Raw genomic sequence first — 14209 nt, 5'->3', positions numbered from 1 at the left:
GTATGAGAAACTAACAGGATAAACTGGAACTGTTGGTCAGTTCCCAGAGCTACGGTATCATTGGTATTAGTGAGATTTGGTGAAATGGTTCCTATGATTGGAGTGCTGGGATGGAGTGCTACAGGCTGTTCAGGAGGGATAGGCTGGGCAAGTGTGGTGGGGGAGTTGCATTGTATGCAAGGGAGAGGTTTGATTGTACAGCCCTTACAGTTAGTGATGATGTGGTTGAGAGCCTTTGGATGAGGATTAGGGTGTGGAAAACAAAGATGTTGTAGTGGGTGTCTACAACTGATTGCCTAGCCAAGATGTAAGCACTGAGGAGTTACTCTATAGGCAATTAGGAGAAATTTCTGGATCAGTAGTGCTTGTCCTTATGGGAGATTTCAACTGGATAAACATCAACTGGGAATATCATACTGCTATGATGAGCAGGTCTTGGAAGTTCTTGAAGTTTGTGGAAGATAGCTTCTTGTCACAAATACTTGGTGAGCACACTAGGAAAGATGCTCTTATAGAGATGCTGTTTGTGAATAGAGAAGGACTTGTGGGAGATGTGATCATAAGTGGCTGTCTTGGCCACTGTGATTGTGAAATGGTTGAGTATAAAATTTTTAGTGTAATGAGAAAAAATAACAATGAGTTGCTACCCTGGACTTCAAAAGAGTAAACTTTAAGCCTTTCAGGGACCTATCTACCAGAGTACCCTGGGAATCTGCTTTTGAGGGCTTAGGAGTCCACAAGTGCTGGCTAGTTTTTAAGAACCACCTTTCAGAAGCATGGGAGCAGGCAATTCCACTGTGCTTTAAGTGGGGCAGAAGACCAGCTTGGCTGAACAGGGAACTGCTTATGGAGTTCGAGAGGAACTGAGGTCAAGCTTCGCAGTAAGATTACACAGCTGTGGTTTGTATGTGCAAGGAGAAGACACGAAAGGGCAAAGCTCAATTAGAGTTGAAACTGGTCAGTGTTCTATCACACAATAAGAAGGTCATTTTTAAGTGTGTTAATAGCGAAAGGCGGTCTAAAGAAAACATTGGACTGATACTTGTTGAAGATGCACATCTGGCTGATGAGGAAGAAGAAAAATTGGAGGCATTCAGTGCTTTTTTTTGTCTCAGTCTTTAATAATACTGATAGACCTTGGGCTGCCCAGTCCCCTGAATCGGAGGATTGTGAGTGTGGGAACAGTGACTTTCCACTTGTGGACGCTGAAATTGTAAGGGACCAGCTGTATCAGCTGAATGTTCACAAGTCCGTGAGTCTGATGAGATTAATCCCACAGTACTGAGGGAACTAGTGGATGATATGGCAGGACCCCTCTCAATCATCTACCAAAGGTCTTGGGAGTCTGGGTGGGGGGTCCCTGATGACTGCAAGCTAGTCAATGGTATTCCAATCTACAAAAAGTGTGTGAGGGAACAACCAGGGAATGACAGACCTGTTAGTCTAACCTCAGTTCCTGGGAACTATTCAAAGGCATTTAAAGATTAATGCTACCATCAGGCACAGTCAACATGGGTTCACAAAGGGAAAGTCCTGTTTTACAGATCTGATAGCCTCCTATGACAAGGTCACCCACCTAGGGGATGAGGGGAAGGCCATGGATGTAGTTTTTATGGAATTTAGTAGGGCTTTTGATACTGTCCCTCACAGCATCCTTCTGGAAAAGCTGTCCAGCTGTGGGATGAGCAGGTTCACGGTACAGTGGGTGAAGAGCTGTCTGAAGGGCAGAGCTCAAAGGGTTGTAGTGAATGGGAATACATCTGGCTGGTAACTGGTCACCAGTGGTGTTCCTCAGGGTTTGATTCTAGGGACAGTCCTGTTCAATAGGAGGAGGCTGAGGGGTGACCTGATGGCTTCTCTGCAGCTCCCTGAGGAGGGGAAGGGGAGAGGGAGGCACTGAGCTCTTCTCCCTGGGATCCAGTGGTAGGACACGTGGGAATGGTTCAAGGCTGTGCCAGGGGAGGTTCAGAGTGGACATTAGGAAGCATTTCTTTGCCGGGAGGGTGTTCAAACACTGGAACGGGCTTGCTGGTGAGGTGGTCAGTGCCCCAAGCCTGTCAGTGTTTAAGGGGCATTTGGACAGTGCCCTTAACAACGTGCTTTAACTGGGTCACCCTGAGCTGGTCAGGCAGTCGGACCGGGTGATCCCTGTAGGTCCGTCCAACTGAAACAGTCTGTTCTGTGGTATGAGCAGAAGCCACCAGTGCTCTTTCCTCACCCCCTTCTTCTGCCGTACAAAAGTGCTCGTGAAAGACGTGCACTTAAAGACAGTCTGTACGAATATACATTTACAGATGTAGGTACCAATGCCGGCGCCACGCAGCCCGACTCCGCAGTCCCGCGGGTGCCAGCACGTACGTACAGGACGGCGCTGGGAGCTGGCAGCGCTGCGGGGGAGCGGCGGGGGCCGGCGCTGCCCCACACGAGGCGCGCTGCTCTCGCCTCCCCACCGCCGGCGTCCGTGGGGCCGGTGCCACCGCCCCGAGCGGCCGCGCCGCCGGCGCGCAGGGAGTTAATGGCGCCGGTGCTGCGGGCCCCGCCCGTGGCGGGGCGGTGCCCGCCCGTAGCCGGCAGGCGGCTGGGCTCCCGCAGCGCCCGGGTGCAGGAGCGGCGCGCCTCGGTTCGCAGCGGGCGGTTCCCGCCGCCGCAGGTGAGAGCCGGGCCCCGGCGGCTGCCGCTCGGGGGGTGCGGGGCGGGGTGGGGGGTGGGGCCCCCTGCAGCCCGCGGGGGGACAGCGGGGGGACAGCGGCGGGGAGGTGCGGCGCCGCCGCTGCGGGAAGGGCCGCTGCGGCAGGGGTCTCGTCGGAGCGGGTTCGGGCGTGCCGTGCCGTCGCTGCCGCGGGCAGGTGGGTGGGAGCTGCCTGCAGGTACCTCCGGCGGCGGAGCAAGAGGAAGGGATGTGCACGGCGAGCGAGCTGTCGTTGTCTGTACCACCTCAAGAGGGAAGCCACGGTGTAAAAATCGATTTTGCGCTGATGCCAAACTAGAGCTTTTCCTTAAAGATACTATTAATTGGGTTTTCCGTTAAAAAAAGGAGGAGAGGGAGGGGGAAATGAGAAATAATAATTGTCGTGGATTCTGCACGGTTTTAAACATCGGCCCGGGGATTTGCACACTTGTTACGGCGGGCTGTGCCTGCTCTCGAGCTGAGCCCTGCTGGGAGCACATTGTTCTTGGACATCAGTTCTAAGTTTGGCTGAGGAACAGTGCTGAAGCCCTTGACATGGCCATAAAAACTTCCTTCTCTTTAGGCAGTGTGAAATTTTTTGTGGCTTTATATTAACTGGCTGCCTGTCAGCTACCACCCGATTGCCAGAAGGGTCTGCTGTGGGAAAACGCTTCCGTGCGCTCCTGTTCCTGCCAAGGCAGCAGCTTGGGGGCTGTGGAGAGGGTATTATGGACTTTCGACTCGACCAGGGAACTTTGTTCTCTGTTTTTTGAAGTACATCATTACCTAGAGGAACACAGAACCAAGAACACTGTTAAAAATCATGTAGTTGCTTAAGACTCTGAACAGCAGCTGAATGAGTATCCTCAGTTTATTTGCAGCGATTTGTCATCTAGGTACATCAAAATCACTTTGTTGTTTGTTCTTCTTATCTTCTAATGCCTTGTTAATAGGACTCAGAGCACTGTAGTTTTCTTGCAACAAGTTACACATTTTTCTCATAATATACATGGTATAATAGCGTAGTAGTAACTTACTCTAGTCATACCACCATAAAGATGCGTAATTGATTCTAAAAGCAACTTTCATACTTTGACTCCTTGAGCACAGATTCTAGTATACATTTAGACATCTGTTATGTGTGAAGTTTAGGTGTATTCGATAAAAGTTAGTATTTTAAATGAAGAAAACTAATTGTCCTTATACATTTTAGTACACTTCCATTATTCAGTGGCTTTTAATAGGTGGACTTCAGGTTAATTTTGTTTCATTCTTCAGTTCTTTCAAAATTCACGTATTACGTAGTTCTGTGGCAAGATTGATTTTTTTTAAAAAAAAATTATTTATTTATTTCCTTGTAGTGTAATCCTGGGGCTTTTAAGCATTCTAGTCCTGTCTCTATTACAATCTCTGTGCTGTCAGGACCTTTGCAAGGGAGGGTAAAGCAAAACTTTGTGATTCAGTACTTCCTGTAAAGACATTCCCAGGAATTAGCAACTTTGGCATGTAGCCTTAGTCACTTCTGAAAATAATAACAAATGAGTCAGTCTGTGATTAGAATTCTGTCATCCTATCAGCACCAAAGCCTCAGGGATACATTTGCCTATTTAAATGTAAAGGAGAATGCAGAAAGGTTTTTGGTATAGGTTATGGTAGTGGATTAGGAAAGAAGATACTCAAGATGGATGATAAACTAGAGTGCTGGTGCTTTTTGGAGTCATATTTTGCTTTGGTCTTCCTCATCCTTAGGCTGGGACAGATAGAAAGTCTCTTCAGGTCAGTAGGCGGAGTTTAATGAAGAGGATATTATGAGTAAGATGTTTCCTGGAGTCAGGTTTCGGGCATCATGACAGTCAGAGATGAGCTTTGGAAACCTGGAGCCAGTGGTGAAAGGGCTAAAGCTATTTCAGCAGTCACTGACACTATGGGAGGTATATAGAAGAAAGAGGATTAGTTAGTCAGCTATGAGAATTAACTCCCTCTGGCCTGTGAGCCAATTGTTGTTTATACCACACAACAGAAGTAGTGGGAGATAAGAGTTATGTTAGCCAGGGATTAGTTTAGGCTTAAGTGGTTTGAAAGTGGTGATGCTCAGCCATAAAAAAATCTGAGATGCTAATTTGCTATAGTTATAAAAGCTGTAGTGTGGCTGGATTACTTTGGGAGTTTAATATTCATGATAGTATCATTTGTATAGAAGGTTTTTCCCACCGTTAATTATGCTAGCTTTACAGATGGGAGTATTCTGATGCACTTACATCTGATTTTTTTAACATAATTCTAGGTATAAGCACACATGGCTCCAGGTGTCTCAAATGAGAAGAAAACTGATGATGAACAGTCTTCAAAGTAAGATTCAGAAATTAATTGCCTTGTCCAAGTTTATGTTTACCTTCCTTCCCAAACTCATTACACACTCATTTAGTTTAAGATAAAGTTTAGGGTACAAATACTAATTATAACATCAGTTATCTAGTACATGCTGTTTTGACAAATGGAGTCTTTATCTGCTTTAACTACACCTACACAGAGGGCTCTGCTGGCTAGCTGTTTTTCATTTTTTTCCAAGCATATGTGATGTCTTTATTTTTTAATCCAGTGAGCTGTGGAATTGTTGACTTTGGTTGCTGCATATGGCCAGACCTACCTGCTTCAAGAGTTTAAACAAATATTTCAATCTGTTTCTCTAATCCTTACTTTAAGCTTATTTTAGTAAAACCATATATGCATATTTAGTTCTCAGATACTCATGTTTTATTTAAACCTCCAGAAGTTGTAGGTGCTTTACAACAGTATGAGGGGAATAAATTGTCTGCTCCTTAGAGTTACAGGACAAAGATTTTTATCAGGCAAACTTTGCCTCAACTGTAAATCCATGGCATTGATCCTATGTACACATAGTAATACACGTACTGTTATTGCCCATTTTACCCCAAGGTCCAAGTCTGCAATTAGATCTGGATGGGCAGATAACCAGTATAAGTTAGTAAGAGCCCTTAGCTGCAGTGAGGCGGTGGGCTGAAGAGTGTTGCTGGTGGGGTATGAGATGAAGAAGGTGAAATACAGATGCTGCTGAGGAAGGAAGTTATTTAGGCCAGGCATGAGGACAATGGTGCTGGAGCGTACCACATGAATTTCCCTGTACTTTTAATAGAGGCTTCGCCCTTTCCCATTTTGTTTCCTGGAGAGAAGCTTTGATTGCTGGTATTCTCATAAAGAAGGAAATATGTTTTGCTTGCCTGAGAAAAAATTGTAAAGTGATACCAAATCACGGGCTATTTGTATGTAAAAGCCATTCCAGTAAACATCAGCACAGCCAACTATGTGATCTGCATTAAAGAATGACCCATGAAATAAGGGTCAAGAGTCCCACAAAACTGAACAGGAATAATTCAGAGGAGATAGCCTGGGAATTCTGTTCACATGAACTGGCAAACTCCTGGGCTGTCTGCACTACTTCTTCATTTCTCACAGAATCAAAGGTGTTGTTTGGAGGAAAGAGCAAAGGCAACTAAAGCCTTTGCTTCCACCTTAGGTGTGATTAGCATGAAGAGAGGCAAATGGGGCGTGTGGGAGATGGAAAGAAAGTACTATTGAAGGGGCAAATAAACCACCTGCCTTGTTGGGCTGCTTTTTCGCTTGCTGAAGGTGGTAGTCTGTGGTGGGCAGGGACAAATAGGATGGATTGGGATGATACCTCTTTCTTCGGTTGTGCAACTGCTGCTGGATAGTTATGACATTGGAGAGAGAATTTCAAGAACAAAAAATGATTGTACTGGAATATTGAGGTGGTAACGATTTTCTTTTGCTTTCTGAGGAACAGTTCAGTGACCTTAGTGTGGGCATCCAGGCCACTTTAGGCTTCTTAAGATAACCAATACATCCTGCACAGGACTGACAGATAAGACATAGGATCTACAGAAAAGCATTGCCTTTCTGGACAGGCATTAGGAGACAGATAAGATAACCTAAACCATCTAAAATAGCACTAAACACCTATGTTTAGGCTTCAGAGTTGTTCCTGTGAAGTCTTAAGTTTTTGCATAAACTCCAGGCAAGCTCTTTTGTTTCTCCTCTGACAAAGCAGTTTGAATTTGCTGAGGCATGCTGTGGCTGCAGTGAGCCTTCATTAAGCTATTAAGTCATCTTTTTGTGTCTGGAAGGTATTTATTGCTTGATTTAATCTCTCAAAAACTACTTTGAAGTATTGGCCGGTATTTTGCTTAAGCTTGCGATTACTGGCTAGTTTTTACTACCTGTTTCAATTTAACTTAAAACATCAAGGACACAAGGCAGACATTTTATGAATCATTCAGCTTGCTTGCTTAGTCCACTATCAAATTTTCCATGAAGGTGATCCCATGTGCTAAGTATCCTTGCCTTGTTGTTTCCTGGTTCTTCAGAAAAGCCTTTTTTGTCCTTTTTTTTTTTTTTTTTTTAAACTATATCACTTGCAAGAAACAAGAGGAAGTGAACTATTACCTTTTCTTCTTTTCCTTTTTCTTGCATTTTTTTTCTTTTTCTCTTTGCTTCAAATTCCCATTTGCCTCTTTCCTATCCTATTTCAGATCATCTGTACTTGTTACTAGTCCCATGCTGTAGAGTTTTTTCCTTCTGACTGGGTGACACAGAGTTACAGTGATCCAAATAGCCAGAATTCCCCTTTGTGCCTGTCTTTAAAGCCCAAATCTTCCTACTCCTCTTAGGTGGCCAGGGGGGTCAGTCAAACTAGAGGTCAGGTTTGCTTTTCAGCTTAGTTACAGATTGTCTGTGTAGTAATGTGGCCTACTGAATATTCCCTGGTCCTGCCCCTATTGTTCTGCTCACCATAAAGGCCCAGCCTGGTTCACAGCTTTAATACTCTTTAAGGTAAAGGTTGTGCTGTTGCAAATGCATCCTACCATCTGGGCTTTTCTTCAGCTATTTCATCCTGTGCCATGAATGGAAGTTAAATATCATATGTGATTTTATTATAAGACATAAGATGGTCAAGAAATTTAGAATTTCCTTAACATAATGCATGAAGAACCAAAATAAGGTAGTGCAGTCATGCTTAGGTGTGGCATTTTCCAGCTTCTCCTGCTTGACTTTGCAAAATTAGCATGTTCAATGTAAGGGTTTGTATGTACTCTGTGTTTCACAATGCTGCTGTCCTGGTAGAGAGAATTTTATCCATCTCTGCAACCCTCATCTGGAGAAAATGAAAGAAGACTTCCTGTACCATTTTGCTCTTGGGACTGGTACCCATGATTTTCCGACATTGTTTGGAGATGTAAAGGTAAGATGATTCATTTCATTCAGCAAGACTAAGCTTTTCTGCAGAAGGTGGAAGTGTAGCTGTCTTCAAAATAAGACTAAATGTATCAGCATGCCACCAACTGAGGAATAAATGGAAAGGTGGTAAGATTTTCTGGGTTCTTGTCACTTTCAATATCAAGCAAATGGGGTAATTGTTTCTGACTGTTTCTTTCCATCCAGTAAAAAAGAAAACACTGAACTCTCTGTTCAGGTAGAACTCCTTTTTGGGTGGCCTTTTAAGTCAGTATCTGTCTTTTACTAGTTAAAACAAGATGAAGGTGTTTGAGTGCTATATAGAAGGGTTGGTGTGGTTTTTTTTTCCCCATGTTTTTCTTCATGGCCTTTTAGAATGATTACGAGAAGAACTACATCTAGGAATAGCTTTGTGTTAACTGAAGGTGTTTGCATCCTCATGTTGATCTTTGCATGTTCTTTGATATGCTGCATCATGCAATTGATTTTGTTTTGTTGAATACTGTCCACCCCAGTTTGTATGTGTTGGAGGAAGTCCTTCACGGATGAAAGCTTTTATCGCCTACATAGCTGAAGAGCTGGGGCTTGGGAGCCCTGATTGTGACTATCCTAACATCTGTGCAGGAACTGACCGTTACGCAATGTATAAAGTGGGACCCGTTTTGTCAGTCAGTGTAAGTGCCTCACTGAATCAGGTATGCGACACAGTTCAATTTTTCTGTTCAAAGTAGAAAATATGAATGCACATTTCTTTTAAACACTTAATAAACAGAGTCAGGTTATTAAGTTTGTGTCAGCCATGCTCAAAATAGTGCAGTCAGCTAAATAAGAATTCCTTTTTAGCCCTTTCTTGTAAGAGGTCAAATCTCTGAGGCCTTCATTCCTTTCTTACCTCCTTTTTCTTTAGTGTACCACTGAGATATTGCAGGAATTGCCTTATTATTTAACAGACTTACTGTTGAGTCCTCCCTGTTATGTTTCCTGAATAATGGGGGGAAAAAAGGTCATGCAATGCATGTGGGGTATTGGAAGATATTGCTCTATTGCATCCAGAGCTAAGTAAGTATCTGCAGTGGCATTATCAGATATGCTAACATAGCTTAAGAGTAGCATTCCATGGGACTTGTGTTGCTAACTCATGTGTGCATTTTATAACTTCATACCTTTAATTTGTAGATATGATTACATATTTCAGTTGCAGTTACATAACTGTAGTATCATTCTGTACCCTTTCTTTTGGGTTGTAGTTATTGCATTGTCATGCAAGTTAAGGTGGATTTATGTTTGCTGAACTTTGTGGTGATAAACCACAAAGTCTGTGTTTTGAAAAAAAATTAGCTTAACTACTTACTAGCACTTCAGGTTGGTAAAAAAAAATCAGAGTGGGGATTTTCTTGTTTTTAAGAAAAGTTCTATGATGAAGTGCATTTGTCAACTATTAGGAAAGGAAACCACTTAAACTTTTAGGAATATAAATATTTTATAATTCATGATTTTTAGAAATATTGTACTTCATCCATAGGGTACCAAAGCCAGTGGGAGTCTTTCTGTTTATCTGCAGTAGCCTTTCAGTAGGCCCATAGGTTAGGTAGGGTTTTTGTGGGAATGAGTTGGAAGGAGATACTGTCCAGCTCCTTCTTCCATATATGTTTTGCATTGTCTATGTGAATGTCGAATATGAATTTCTGCTTTCATTTCAGCACGGTATGGGCATTCCTTCTATTTCAATCATGTTGCACGAGCTGATCAAACTGTTGTATCATGCCAAGTGTTCCAACATAACCATTATTCGCATTGGCACATCTGGTGGAATAGGTATTTCCCCTCTTGATTTCTTTTTATCTTCAAACCAAAACATCTTTGTAGGAGAGTAAAGCATCTCTCTTCAAGTAAGTGATTGATGGTGAGAACAGTTTTGCACAGGAGATGAATAATTTTGCTTCCATAATTTTAAAATAAAAGGCAGTATCTGTCCTTGGATAGAGAAAACACACTCCTGTCCTGTACAAGGTATGAAAGAATATATAGTGAAAAAGGAAAAATTTCATTCTTTCAGATATTATTTATAATAATAAACTGAAGCAGCTAGTCATGCACAAAAAAATCCCCTTGGTGAATTCAGGGGCAAAAGTGCCACCTTTAAAAGAAGTAGAGTTCGGTCAAGATGTATATTTTATGTGTATGGAAACAGAGCATTAACTACATTGTGAAGCTATATCTGTTTATTTTTACTGCAGGTCTGGAGCCAGGCTCAGTGGTTATAACTAGGCAGTCTGTAGATGCCACCTTCAAACCTCAGTTTGAACAGGTTGTTCTGGGAAAGACTGTAATTCGCAGTACAAACCTAGATGAACAGCTAGCTAAGGAACTGATGCAGTGCAGTAAAGAAATCAATCAGTTCAATACAGTCATTGGAAACACGATGTGCACTTTGGATTTCTATGAAGGTAAGGCTGGTGACTAACGTAAGTGTATTGGTAAGCAGAGATAGGTAAGTAAGTAATAAATAATATTTTAACATTAATGTTCCAATTCAGTGAACAGAATGCATTTCCTACTTTGAGTAGTCTTGTCAACTGTAATTAATCTATTTTTCATATATGTTAAATCAAGCATTGTGTTTAGTAATTTACTGTATTAAACTTTTAATTTTGTGGAAGTTTTGTGGAAGTTTTGTCTTCCCCCAGCTCTAGTAGATCCTCTGAACTACATCTAGTATATCTACTGTACACTTTTCATGCACTCACCAGTTAGGTACATTTGTCACAAAATTTCTGTGATTTTTTGAGGCATCCTAGAGGATTAAAGGAGTGTGAATTATCTGTGGCTGTTTCGGGGTTGTTTTTTTTTTTCACTGGTTAAGTATCTAAAGTAAATCTTTTCTAAAAGAAGTGTTGAGACTTGTTTCCAGTGCTCATTTTGAGCCAAGTGGTGGTGATCAGATGACTGAAGACCATATTCTGCTGAGTTGTGTAAATGCGGCTACATAGGAGGGGCAAAGCTCCAATGCTTACTTTGGGTAAACACATAGACATTCAGGTGATTTTTGATCTCCCATGTCTATTCAAAAACATCTTTCAAATCTTGCAAGAACAGGATGTAAATGGCACCTGATGGCACCCGTCTTTCTCTAGGTGTTCCTGAATAGGTGACAAAGGGTGCAATGCAGAGGGGAACACATGGTCTTTCATAATAGTGCTCAAACTTGGTCAGAAACTGTCAGTTGGTGTGTCTCCTCAGACACCAATCACAGGTGCAAGCTACACTAAAAAACATCAGGAATGTTTTCAGCTTATACAGCAAAACCAGAACAGGCTCAAGGACATTAATTTAGGAGTATATCTGCTGAGAAGAAAAAGATAGAGTAAAACACTGTGTAATTTAACTTTACTGTACCTAACCTGCTGCCATTTTATCTGTAGGTGTTATTCTTGAATAATTGGAATAAACTAATTTTTTCAAAAAAATACAATTGTATTAAGCTAACTGGCTAAGAGACTCTTCACCTCTTACCTTAGAGAGTCTGTAAGTAACGAAACGTTCATCCTTTTAAGGTAGCATCAGGATAGCATTTTCAAACCTGGCAGTTTTTCTAGACAATGATTAAACAGAAAAAATGCAGCATTTCCATACAGCTTAAAGTTTGCTGCTGATATTGACACATGCCACACATGTGGAAATCTACTATTTACATTTTCCCATTCATGAATTTGAGAATTTAAGCTGGAGAAGACCAATTACTGGATTCATATTACAAAAAATACAAATGTGTAGAAGCTCTAGCAATAGACACTTTGTCCTATTTGTGGTGTTCATGACAATAAAGAGTAGTAGTAAAAAGCTGGATACTTATAGGGGAAACTGCAATAACTGGGTGTTTTAGAAACTGAATTTGTTCTGTGGCTTCATCACTCTGAAAATTTCTACAAAATGACTTTGTAGGACAGGGCAGGTTGGATGGTGCAATCTGCTTGTATAATGAAGAAGAGAAGCTGCAGTATTTAAAGGAAGCTTATGATTCTGGTGTCAGAAACATAGAGATGGAGTCTTCTGTATTTGCTGCAATGTGTAATCTCAGCGGTGTCAAAGGTAAACTAACTTAAAGTCACTTTATTCAAGCTATAGGAAGTTTTCTGCTTTGCAGGGGGCCTGTGGTAAAAACTGTGACTGAGGTGCTAACATGCGTTCTGCCTATTAAAAAAACAGTTTTGGTTGCTATGAATGTTTGATTTGTGTCATATATATTCACGGTTTATGCAAACTTCCTCACATTGTTCTTACACAGTTTAGTTTTGTCATTTGCTGTTCCAGCCCATGCAAGCACATAAATAATTAAAATACCTAATTAACCTATAGCATTAATTTGCTTTCTTCAGTTAGTTTTAGAAGTTTACAGGAAGCAACTGGTTAATTTAAGCAATCAGATGATACTCATATATATAAAACTATAATAACTTTCTGTACTTTCATATTAAATTGAAAATATTATGTGTCGACTTAGGGCTTTAATTCTTGAACAGTTGAAGATTTTTAGTGGCCTCATGAATAAATAATTCCTAATCATACAGACATTTTTAATATTTTTACATAAGCTAACTAATTTTCAGTAAAGATCAGAAAGAAAAAAAAAAGTTTACAAATAATGTGATATGGTGTCTTTCTACTTACCTTGTTAACTATAGTCTCACTTCCCTTGGCAAGGAATTTACCAATTTAAAACACTGATGTTTCTCAAACTTCCTTAAATTTGAGGACGAAATGAAGGAAAATAAACAAGTCGTCCAACAGTTACATCAAACATCCTCAGTTCTTACTGACTGGAAGATGATTGATTAAATACCCAACCCATGCTGTCACTGAGCCATTAGGGTGCCTGGTCCTTTTGCTGCCTCTACTTTGTAGGTCTGTGATGTGTGTTACTGCTTGTGCTCTGCAGATTGTCACTAGCAGCAACCTCAGATACAGAAGAGTGGTGGTTGAGCTCAGATTGAGTGAAAGCCTCCTTTACATTACCTTTGGGGCTTTGATTACCAAAAGGTAGTAGATAAGCCTGAGATGATCTGTGAGATCCTCATGTACTTGCAGTGCTCCCTATCCATGGAAGTTGAAGCGGCTCATCTGCTAGTTCCTGAAGGATGCTATGCACAGCACAGGGATTTGAGTTGGGGATAAGGTAGATAGCAGAGGGCTCTAACTACATCTGCTAGAACAGCGTCTCTCATCACTTCCTAACAATCAAGTCCTGGGTGCTTGTGAAATACATTTCCTAACCAGAAAAACATAAGAATCATGATACAACAATAAGTATCTGCAGCTGCCTGAGAGCTTTTGCTTTATTAACGTAGTGATCAGTTGTCTGAAACTATTTTTAACTTTTTTGTGTATCATCCACAGCATGCTAGTCCCCTAACATCTTACAGTATTGTGCACCATTTTTGGGGTTTGTTTTCTCTCATATTTCTAATATTCTAGCTGTTCATTCAAATGTTTATACTTTTGGACTGTAGAAGTGCCAGAATGTCATTCCTAACTAATGCTGTCTTTTAATTTCTAGCTGCTGTAGTGTGTGTCACTCTTCTGAATCGGCTTGAAGGGGATCAGATTAGTAGCTCACATGATGTACTTCTGGAGTATCAGCAGAGACCGCAGAAATTAGTGGGATATTTCATTAAGAAAAGTCTTGGGAAAGTGTGAAATATTCATCTTTGTTTTATAGAAGCAGAAGTCCTTTGCGCAGCTGAAGTCTTGGTCACGACTTGTGTGTATTAAAGGTCTTTTGCCTCAGAATACCTTATGGCATTCCATGTGTCTATGGAAATTAATCATTTATGTCACTCTGCTTTGGGAACTGACTGTGCTGAATGGACTTCAGTTAAGTATTGCTTAGTCACGTGTTGCTGGATATGACTCGCTTTTCTGTGACTTGGAAAGTGGATGTGTTGTGAAGGAAAAGCCTGTTATAATATATGAAAAAGCTTTATTTATCCTTGCTGTAAAACTAGGAAGAAAATCAAACTTTTATTGCCAAGTACTTGCAAGCCACCAATTTAACTTAAGAATGCTAATCCCTTTCTTGTTGTTATAAAAATTATATAAATTATAATTGTATTTGTTGCTTCACTTGTAAAGAAAACTTAAAGTGAATGCAGTTTATTTTTTTTGCAGACTTTGACAAATAAACAATACTATTTTCATATATTAAAATTTCATGACATTGCAAAATGTGGGACTGAATTTTCTAAGTATTAAGGACTTGACGCTGAGCTGTTG

At 41.1% G+C, this 14209-nt stretch overlaps 1 protein-coding gene across 2 annotated transcripts; it reads left to right on the top strand.

The window, feature by feature from the left end:
- The first annotated feature begins 879 nt into the window (after nucleotides 1–879).
- UPP1 (uridine phosphorylase 1) lies at nucleotides 880–14135 on the top strand. 2 transcript variants are annotated; one of them, XM_080379067.1, is made up of 8 exons: nucleotides 880–2650; nucleotides 4953–5017; nucleotides 7829–7946; nucleotides 8455–8634; nucleotides 9640–9754; nucleotides 10177–10386; nucleotides 11882–12028; nucleotides 13494–14135. In XM_080379067.1, exons 2-8 carry the CDS (start codon nucleotides 4965–4967, stop codon nucleotides 13631–13633), a joined length of 963 nt encoding a protein of 320 aa, XP_080235193.1. In that variant the 5' UTR covers nucleotides 880–2650; nucleotides 4953–4964; the 3' UTR covers nucleotides 13634–14135. The 2 variants fall into 2 exon arrangements, with proteins under 2 accessions (XP_080235193.1, XP_080235194.1); XM_080379068.1 differs by having other exon boundaries at nucleotides 884–2650; nucleotides 8455–8613.
- Nucleotides 14136–14209: the final 74 nt, after the last annotated feature.

Source organism: Falco punctatus, assembly GCF_963210335.1.
Source record: "Falco punctatus genome assembly, chromosome: 3".
Classification (NCBI taxonomy): Eukaryota; Metazoa; Chordata; class Aves; order Falconiformes; family Falconidae; genus Falco; species Falco punctatus.
The sequence above is the reverse complement of the archived record's forward strand: the minus strand, read 5'-3'. Positions and strand labels throughout refer to the sequence as shown.